General features: G+C 44.1%; 1 protein-coding gene across 3 annotated transcripts; it reads left to right on the forward strand.

Moving 5' to 3' along the window:
• The first annotated feature begins 393 nt into the window (after nucleotides 1-393).
• fam177a1 (family with sequence similarity 177 member A1) lies at nucleotides 394-8,415 on the forward strand. 3 transcript variants are annotated; one of them, XM_083643481.1, is made up of 6 exons: nucleotides 394-498; nucleotides 1,201-1,413; nucleotides 1,526-1,592; nucleotides 2,995-3,092; nucleotides 4,774-5,012; nucleotides 7,757-8,415. In XM_083643481.1, exons 1-5 carry the CDS (start codon nucleotides 430-432, stop codon nucleotides 4,978-4,980), a joined length of 654 nt encoding a protein of 217 aa, XP_083499607.1. In that variant the 5' UTR covers nucleotides 394-429; the 3' UTR covers nucleotides 4,981-5,012; nucleotides 7,757-8,415. The 3 variants fall into 3 exon arrangements, with proteins under 3 accessions (XP_083499607.1, XP_083499606.1, XP_083499608.1); XM_083643480.1 differs by lacking the exon at nucleotides 7,757-8,415 and having other exon boundaries at nucleotides 4,774-6,262; XM_083643482.1 differs by lacking the exon at nucleotides 7,757-8,415 and having other exon boundaries at nucleotides 1,201-1,407; nucleotides 4,774-6,262.
• Nucleotides 8,416-10,381: the final 1,966 nt, after the last annotated feature.

The raw sequence follows: 10,381 nt of genomic DNA on the forward strand, positions 1-10,381 counted from the left end.
AGTTGCTTCTGCTCTCACTCAGAATGTCAAAATATAAGCGATGTGATGTATAGTTTTTGAGATATTAACGTTTGTTTGGCACAACTCATACTAAACTGCCCGGGGTTCCGCATTTCTGGGTGGCAAGGGACGTCACGCTGATTCGTCCTATAAGTCATATAGGAATGTTATAGTAGAGCACAAAATGGGTGATGAAAACACCATTATGTGAAATACAATCACTGTGGACTTACCATCATTGAGTAATTTTATAAGGCGAATGTATCGCCATCATCAGCATCAGCCTTTGTTTCCCGTTGTCAAGCAGGAGCGCACTTGACGCTGTGCGCGTGCCTCCTATTTGACAGGGATGCACACTTCCGGGTTTGGCTGCGAGTAGGAGAGGCGTTGTGGGCGCAGCATCCAGAGATACAAAGAAAAAGAGCGACAATGGCCGAGATATCTCTGTATCTCACCAACGTCAACGTGTCGATAGGGCAGAACGTGGACGTGGAGCAGGTAGGCGAAGTAGGGCATTACCATTCTCTCCTGACCTAATAATTAATTATGTCGCCGAGCGACACCTTTTGTTTACTATCTATCTGTGATGTCGCTAGAGAGGGGCAGCAGCTTGTTGTTGTCAGCTGTGTCATGATGTCGCTCTGTCTGGCTTATATGAGTCACACTGCAAATGGAAAGGCGTTTTTCTTCAGGACAGTGCCACCAAGAGCTTTGTGGATAACGGAAGCTAATTTGTTTTTTAATTATAATTGTCTGTCATGTTAATTAGGCCTAAACATTGCGAGTCCAGACCCAGCCAGAACAGACACAGCTATTCAACAGTGCATTCTCGTTCACAGTATCTCATATTGATGTCACATAGGCTAATGCCATTAGCAATGGACTGACTCCCTCCCTATACAGTGGTTCTCAAAGTGGGGTCTATTTATTGTCACTATACCATCCATAAGTGACACAATGACAGAATGTATGACTATTTTGGTCATGGGTGTCATGCGCTTTCTGTATAAAACATCTAAAAGCAAAAATGTGTGGTCTAATTTGGGCCAGTTTAGGGGTCCTTAATGAGGATTTTTTGTTAGAACCACCACTCGAAATTGTCCAACAAAAATACTGTTATGATCGCCTTCTCTCTCTCTCTCTCTCTCTCTCTCTCTCTGTCTCTCTCTCTCTCTGTTTTTGCTTGTAATATCTTGCCAGTGTCAAAGCCCAAACCCGGGCAAGGACTTTGAGAGTGTGGAGCTGGGAGAGCTGGAGAAGAGAGAGCAGGAGCAGAGGGAGAAAGCTCCTCGTCGTATCATCCACTTCTCCAGCGGGGAGACGATGGAGGAGTACAGCACCGACGAGGAGGACGGCGACGACAAGGAGCCCGAGAAGAAAGACCTGCTGTCCGCCCCGGTTGATGCGGTGAGGGTGAGGAACATTGGGGTGGGGTGGGGTGGTCATTGACATCATCATTATCATCTCCCCTTCAAATGTCCCTGTCTGAGTGTCATCTTGGTTGTTTACCTTTTTTATGTTGCAGCCAAAGATGACCTGGGGCCCGTTCTTCTGGTTCCACATGTGGAGAGCGGCCACCTCCACCATCTCAGGTCAGTGGGGTTATTGTCTAAAAACTATATGGACTCGTGCAAAGTTTTCACAGATTTCTTATCAGAGACTCAATGCCAAAGTTCAGATTCATGAAAAATCTCAAAATGGGACATGTAGGCCCTTTTCACGGCAACGGTTTTGAGGTGGTAAAGCAGGAAGTAAAGCAGGTGTAACCAATAACATTAACGAGGGCCCTAGCACTGGAACACCTAAATGGAATGGAACTATCATTAATGTTATTGGTTACACCTGCTTTACCACCTCAAAACGGTTGCTGTGGGGTCTAGCAGGGGTGGGCAATTATTTTTCATGGGGGGCCACATGAGAAACCCAGATTGTTGCCGGGGGCCCAACAAATATTGTCATGCCGTAACCCAGGAACTTTGATGATAGAGAGGACCACAAAAAAATGTCCTCGCTACCAGAGGGCCAGATTTTGCTGAGGGTTGGGGCCGAACGGCGCCGGCACGAATAAAATTTGGGCATTTGAAGTCAGGTTTAGAGGAATAACTCATTTTAAATTAACAGTTGTGATGTCATTATTCAGTCTTAAACACCAATATTTGATCCTTTTCTCACTCACTCCTATGTCACCACTTGCTCTCACTGCAGGGCTTGAAATTAACTTTTTTGACCACCTGCCAATATGGCTGCTAGATTTAAAGTTACCAGCCAATTAGAATTTCCACTAGCCAAAATGTTTTTTCTTGAAATAAACCAGAATATGAGTGGGTTAATTTAAGCATAAGTATCAGTAAGTGGCCCGGGATTCTCAAAGCCTGTGTTGAGGATCACACGAACAAAAATGCACTTTTTAAGCTAAATAAATCCAAAACCAACAAGTTAATTATTTACATTTTTACTTCAATGTAGAACAGTCATTTCTTACACATGAGATTACTTTTAACCTTTTAGTCATAAAGATTATTGAAAGATATTCCATATTCCAGACTGAAATGTTATAACAGAAGTGGAGTATTGGCCAGAATGACATTTGGACACTTATTCAGTGGGTATCTTGCATGTTGCGTTCAGGTGCACTGTAAAAAATAAAAATAAACAATTTCATGCGGCCCGCGGGCCACCAGTTGCCCAGGTCTGGTCTATAGTATGCTATTTCATATTATCTCAATGAGAGGGCTATATATCTCAGAAATTGATGACCAGATTTAGATGAAAACTGAATGAGTGATTAATCTCAACAGCCGGCATTCAAAAGCTTAGCAGAGAACTTGGAACAAGGATATGCAATTTCTCATAATGATGAAAAGCTACTTCTTTTTTTTTTTCCAGAAATATTGTATCATACATAATGGAAACTATAAGTGTCATCACTAATTGGTCCCAACAAAGTGCTTCAACTGTTTCCACTTTCTCATTTCTGTCATTTCTGTCTTGCAGCCTGTGACTACCTGGGGGAGAGGATGGCCTCCCTCTTCGGCATTACATCAGCCAAATACCAGTATGCCATTGATGAATATTACAGGATGAAGAAAGAGGTATGTGATCATGAGCAGGTGCTGGGAGGTTCTGTAGTACAGAGGCCTACATGTTTGTAACGTGTCTCACGTGTTGAGTATTTCCTAGTCTCTCCCCAGACTCAAATATTATGTTGAATTGCTGCACTCCGCACACTACATAAATGAGTCCGTGCCACTTTGCAGCCACCGCTGCTGTTTTGAGGGCGGGTCTTGATTGAATGACTGACAGGTCATAGCACCAGTGAGAGTGTGGTTCGTTTTCAAAAGTCAAGAGAGTCAGGTTGGGTGGGCATGCCTGATCGCTAAAGTCGTTACTCATTGGTGCCCCCAGGATTTCGGGGAAACCAATCACTGGCCAGGATTGTGACACCAATTTAGACCTAGAAGTGTCCCAGACCCAGAGAGAGATCTGTAGCATGCAGTAACATGATAGTGTATCAGCGTAAGAACTCTCATGGGTCTGGTGTTGAGACTAAGGGCTCTATTCCCCCCCTGGCCTTAAATTTGCGTTTATGGCTGGGCGCGGCGCTATTAGTGGGCGTGGTCACACGCATTCCCCAATTTTTCCTTGACGCTAAAAAGCCAGAATGCGCGGCGCTAACCATTTAACCACACCTTTTTAAGCGTAGAATTATTCACAACTGTGGCCATTGGTGATCTGCAGTAAACCAATCACATTCTTCCATTCCAAGCTCCGATCCACGGAGCGACTCGATCCAGTCCGGTTGCGGCTGCATGCTGTCATCTATCCATGCCAATTTGGACATCTCAGCGCATCACAGATCATAGCCTAAACACCTCTCCCGCACACACGCTGAAGAGGGGCTGCTGCCCAAACGTCTGTGTGGCAATAAAAGTATTCAACTTGGAGTGCTGTCCTCCTTTCTCAACGGTCCTAAAAAATCTAATCTGACCCAACCCAACCTGCTTGAGACGCGGACTGAGATCAACTCGCCCGCTGTTGTCACATACACTCAGCCTGAGACCAAAGCAAACAAACAAACAGTTATTAGGACATTATAAAAAGTGTGCAATTAATGCTGCCGCGGCTCAAGTAATGGGAACGGTATGTATGTGTGTTACTGCCATAAATGTTTTTCAGCTTTCATGCTGTTATGGACGTATGCTTATCCCTTTTCGGTCTCTCTCTCTCCTGCATCTCTCCTGCATCTCTGCTGCGGGGCTACTGCGTACGTAATTACGCACGCAGTAGCCCCGCATTTCCCACCAATTTAGTCCGTCATTTTCCCCTTGGCGCAAATAAAGACACATGCTTCCGTCACTGTCTGCTTGATGGCGAGAGGGACTTCAGCTGTAGGCTACTCGTGACAAAACCAGACATGGAATTTTCAACAGTTAACTTTTGCAGTAGCTAGGCCTAGGTTGGCCCCGGCGCACTGAATAAGGCCTGGTTTTGAAAAGCGTTAACCGCAAAATTAACGCCCATTGGGAAGATCGCTTTAGGCTGGTATTTAAGGCCGAAACACCCATTCTGCCACTGTGCCACGCCTCTTCAGCGTAAAGCGCATTTCGGGGCGTAAAAACATGATGGTATCTTCCCGAGTCAGCGGTAGGCAGGCGTAAAGCATGTTTTTTTGCATTTAAGGCCAGTTTTTATTGCCTAAGGCCAGCGGGAGAATAGAGCCGTATGTTTTTGCTAGCCAGCTGAACACGCTCCCTCCTGATCTCCCCGCATCAGAAGGAGGAAGAGAACGAGGAGAACCGCTTGTCAGAAGAGGCGGAACGAGCCTTCGACCAATCACAATCTCAGGAAGATGAAGAGGAGCCAATCACCATGACGGACCAGCCCGAGGTCGCCCACCCTGATGTGACCTATCTTGTTGAGAATGAAAACCACGCACCTTCAGCTACCATCAGAGTCCCCGCTGTCGTCACAGCCACCTAAACATCTCCAGAAATGGACGTTCACTCTTTAAGGTCTGTTTATTTGACTTGTTAAAGAAGGAACACCATCTTGTTTCACCAAACACTGTTTGGTTTTGTGTAAGACACAGCTTTAGGTGGGCGGTGCTACTGTATTTGTGGTTGCAAGGCAAGGACAATAGTGGTGAAATGACTTTCTTGTCTACCAAGTGTCCCTCTGCAGTGGTGTAGCAATCACTAATGTAATACATTGCTAGATAATGTCTTCAGACCCTTAGAATTAATACATTACATGGGGTGTGACATAAAAAAAATAGATAATCTGAAAATGGTATTAAGGTATCCACGATATTACAATAACAGGTTTTATCACATTTTTGTACCCATCTTTATTACATTTTGGTCAGTTATTACATTGTCTGGCACATATTACATTATCAGTTGCTACAAGCAGCCTTTAATTAAAATGTCTGTGGAGTGAAGATTTCATGTTCCTCCCCTGTGCCTCTGATGGACCGGACACTGTGCCTAAAACACCAATGCAGCCATTCAGTGCCAGACCTATATCTAATACATATTATTTGGAAATTATTTCAAATGTTTGAAGTCTTGCTATAGCCCTTGATTCAGCTTCATAGCACATCCTCAAAATTGGGTAAACATCTTGCATCAAGAGCCTGATATTTTTTCTTTCTTTCCTTTTCTTTTAGTTTTTTTCGCTCAAAATATTTGAAGCATATTCAACAGCTATTTTGCCCCAGATCTGGTCAAAATGGCGCACTCTTGATACAAATAAAGCCTGTGGCTGCACCAAAGAGCTGATCATTTTAACACTAATATGTCCCTCACCTGTTTAATTGCTGTCTGTGTTAATGTCTATGAAGCTTGTGTTGCACGGAACGTCTTTGTGGAACCACTGAACAGACAACATTTAGCCTTACGGACTTATTGGCTGTCAAATCATCTCTGGACCATGGGACTGACTTAGCCTGATGCCAGACTGAATAATTTCTGGACCATGGCACTGACTTAGCCTGATATCAGACTGAATCATCTCTGGACCATGGCACTGACTTAGCCTGATATCAGACTGAATCATCTCTGGACCATGGCACTGACTTAGCCTGATATCAGACTGAATCATCTCTGGACCATGGCACTGACTTAGCCTGATGTCAGACTGAATCATCTCTGGACCATGACACTGACTTAGCCTGATATCAGACTGAATCATCTCTGGACCATGACACTGACTTAGCCTGATATCAGACTGAATCATCTCTGGACCATGGCACTGACTTAGCCTGATAGACTGAATCATCTCTGGACCATGGCACTGACTTAGCCTGATAGACTGAATCATCTCTGGACCATGGGACTGACTTAGCCTGATAGACTGAATCATCTCTGGACCATGGCACTGACTTAGCCTGATAGACTGAATCATCTCTGGACCATGACACTGACTTAGCCTGATAGACTGAATCATCTCTGGACCATGGCACTGACTTAGCCTGATGTCAGACTGAATCATCTCTGGACCATGACACTGACTTAGCCTGATGTCAGACTGAATCATCTCTGGACCATGGCACTGACTTAGCCTGATGTCAGACTGAATCATCTCTGGACCATGACACTGACTTAGCCTGATGTCAGACTGAATCATCTCTGGACCATGGCACTGACTTAGCCTGATGTCAGACTGAATCATCTCTGGACCATGACACTGACTTAGCCTGATGTCAGACTGAATCATCTCTGGACCATGGCACTGACTTAGCCTGATGTCAGACTGAATCATCTCTGGACCATGGCACTGACTTAGCCTGATATCAGACTGAATCATCTCTGGACCATGGGACTGACTTAGCCTGATATCAGACTGAATCATCTCTGGACCATGGCACCGACTTAGCCTGATGTCAGACTGAATCATCTCTGGACCATGGCACTGACTTAGCCTGATATCAGACTGAATCATCTCTGGACCATGGCACTGACTTAGCCTGATGTCAGACTGAATCATCTCTGGACCATGGCACTGACTTAGCCTGATATACTGAATCATCTCTGGACCATGGCACTGACTTAGCCTGATAGACTGAATCATCTCTGGACCATGGCACCGACTTAGCCTGATGTCAGACTGAATCATCTCTGGACCATGGCACTGACTTAGCCTGATATCAGACTGAATCATCTCTGGACCATGGCACTGACTTAGCCTGATGTCAGACTGAATCATCTCTGGACCATGGCACTGACTTAGCCTGATAGACTGAATCATCTCTGGACCATGGCACTGACTTAGCCTGATAGACTGAATCATCTCTGGACCATGACACTGACTTAGCCTGATAGACTGAATCATCTCTGGACCATGGCACTGACTTAGCCTGATAGACTGAATCATCTCTGGACCATGACACTGACTTAGCCTGATAGACTGAATCATCTCTGGACCATGACACTGACTTAGCCTGATAGACTGAATCATCTCTGGACCATGACACTGACTTAGCCTGATGTCAGACTGAATCATCTCTGGACCATGACACTGACTTAGCCTGATATCAGACTGAATCATCTCTGGACCATGACACTGACTTAGCCTGATAGACTGAATCATCTCTGGACCATGACACTGACTTAGCCTGATATCAGACTGAATCATCTCTGGACCATGACACTGACTTAGCCTGATATCAGACTGAATCATCTCTGGACCATGGCACTGACTTAGCCTGATATCAGACTGAATTGTCAACTCGTTCCAGTCCATTTTCATCTTCTAGTTTGATTTCCATGGGGAGGGGGATTCGATTTTCGCTAATCAATCACAAGAGAGACCTAGCCTACAAAGCTGATGAATCATGTTTTATTTGGTCTGGCGATGTCTGGTGCTGTTCAGATTTCAAAGTAATTGGTAATTTTAATCCATTTAAAACAGCCTCAATAGCAGCATCTACAGTATCTCATCTCCATTGTTGTTATTATTACTCCTTGGGGCACTTGACAATGGGAAACAGCTTGACAACGGCGTTAGTCCCACCTGTTTATTGGCGCTGATTGGCTAATTGTTAGTCCCCCTCGGTGCTCATTGGACCAGTCAGCCAGACCATAAACAGCCAAAACTCAACTCGGTGGAGTGGGCGGAGTCAAAGGTCTGGACCCAGGAAAAGGACTGACTGATATTTTGTGGAAAAACGATGATCAGAGGTTTCCGTTTTCTATGTTGCTCTTTTCATCTGCCTTATCTACTACCGACATAAGCTGTCGTGATAGTAGATGCGGTGTTTAAGACTTTGATAATGGCAGGGAGCATTGTAAGTCAGCTCAACGTAATACAAACTTACATTTCTAATAGTTTTAGAGCGATTTTTAATATTTATGTATTATTTCACTGAACTGACTGAGCACTTATTTTAAACATGTATTGTTTTTGGTATGGTGACACCCTAATGAACTGTTAATAAAATCATAGTTATTGTTTAACTTTTTTTACTTGTCTTGTTCTCTATTCTAGTCAAAAGACGCGATTGAAGATTCTTTGTGCACATTGAATTGGTCTGTTTCATAGCTGCCAACACCACTTTGTTTCTAGGTTCCATTTTAACTGGATTTTTAAATGGGTATTAACAAGACAAAACACTTCCAAATGGAAAATCCCCTATATTTCCATGCCTTATTTTCACAAGTCAATGTTGGCAGATATATATGCTGTCCTGTCTGCCTGTTGAAAAACTCATAGTGCTGGTACAGTGTGAGTGATGTGAGGCATTGTCTTTGTCACTGCTAACAAAGACCCTGTGTCATTGTGCACCCGGTGTGGTTTGAGGTCAGAGACCCTGTCGACTCGCTCCACAAAGCAGCCTTTCTCAGGTCCGAGTGGGCTTCTGTGGTCCAGAACGACCTCCAGAGCAGCTAGAGCCTTGTCACCATGGTGAAACACCACGTTCCAGCTGCAAAGCGGACAAAATGCAGAGTCATTATGGTATGGCATTATGCTGGAGCCAACGTCACTGCACAGTCAACTGACTCATTGAGAAGGTGGTATGGCTAGGATACAGTGTGCTTCCTGAACAGGGTTTTTGTTTGGTTTCACATTACAGTTTCCCCCTGAACAATAGCTGCATTTTCACAGTGACTTGAACTTCGATTGCAGTGGTTGTCCTATATAACAATTTGTATTATAATTGTTTTTATGTATCTGTCTGTTTATGCCTGTGTGTTTATCCATTGAAAGATTTGAAAAGGTGTGTTATCTAGCAGACACATAAAATCATCCCAAGAGTACACATCACCAGGAAGATATGAAAGAAAAGCCTCTTTTTCTAGTAATGTATAAAATAATACTTATAGTTAACATGAACACCAACACACCGTAAATGATTACTAGACACATTAGTTAACTTAATTAAGGGTTAATTAAGCATACATCAATGCTTAATTGCTTAATTAACTAAGTCTCAATTAATTTACCCTCATTGTAAAGTGTCACCGCTACATTTTATACCACGTCATAGTGGTAGTGCTATGATAGCCTGTTCTTTTCTAATACTCAGCGGTGTGTGTGTGTGTGTGTGTGTGTGTGTGTGTGTGTGTGTGTGTGTGTGTGTGTGTGTGTGTGTGTGTGTGTGTGTGTGTGCGTGCGTGCGTGCGTGCGTGCGTGTGCGTGCGCGTGCGCGTGTGTGTGTGTGTGTGTGTGCGTGCGTGCGTGCATGCGTGCGTGTGTTGGTGAAGTCAATCCATGCCATAGTCAGGCCACACAAGGAAAGCCTTATAGCATCCAGACAGACAGACAGACAACACCACCCACAGCCAGCCCGCACAGCCAAGTACACAGAGTAATGAAACACTGGTTATAATTCACCATGTCAGACTCAGTGAAAGAACCCCAGGATAGAGAGATAGGGGAGATTCCCTAATTATGTTTAGAAATTAAGATATCAAAGATAAATGCTTTTAAGCCTCATGGCAAGCCAAGTCGCAGTGTTCTTCCAGACGTCAGTGAGAGAGCCTCTTCAAATCCTTGGAAAAACAACTCCTGGCTGTTTTTGTCTTGATTGTTTATTAATTAGTTTTTCAGTGAATTATGTACACTGTCAAAGTCCCAAATGGGATTTTCTTTTCTGATTGCATGGGTTTTGTGTGAATTCAGTCCTTCAGTGAAACAGAAGGCTTCTTTCTCTCTGTATATTTTTTTTTATAGAATTGGAAATCAACAGTTGCATCAGCATGTGGAGGCAGCTCTCACATCCTTTGTTGTGGGAGGCTTTACTGTAAGGGCCTGGTCGAGCTCTGTGACTGTTTATATTCTTAGACCCCTTAGCATAATATACCTTATAATGTCAGATTGTGCTGCCTGAGAGACACAGAGAGGTGGACCTACAGTCCCCCCACACACAGATCCTCATCCA

The sequence above is a fragment of the Poromitra crassiceps genome, assembly GCF_964638095.1.
Source record: "Poromitra crassiceps genome assembly, chromosome: 9".
Taxonomy (NCBI): Eukaryota; Metazoa; Chordata; class Actinopteri; order Beryciformes; family Melamphaidae; genus Poromitra; species Poromitra crassiceps.

Bases quoted from the DNA above. Each gene is read 5' to 3' on its own strand.
- fam177a1 (XM_083643481.1), top strand. From the start codon at position 430: ATGGCCGAGATATCTCTGTATCTCACCAACGTCAACGTGTCGATAGGG. The intron at 499-1,200 runs GTAGGCGAAGTA...ATATCTTGCCAG, and splicing joins AGAACGTGGACGTGGAGCAG to TGTCAAAGCCCAAACCCGGG. The intron at 1,593-2,994 runs GTCAGTGGGGTT...TCTGTCTTGCAG, and splicing joins GGCCACCTCCACCATCTCAG to CCTGTGACTACCTGGGGGAG.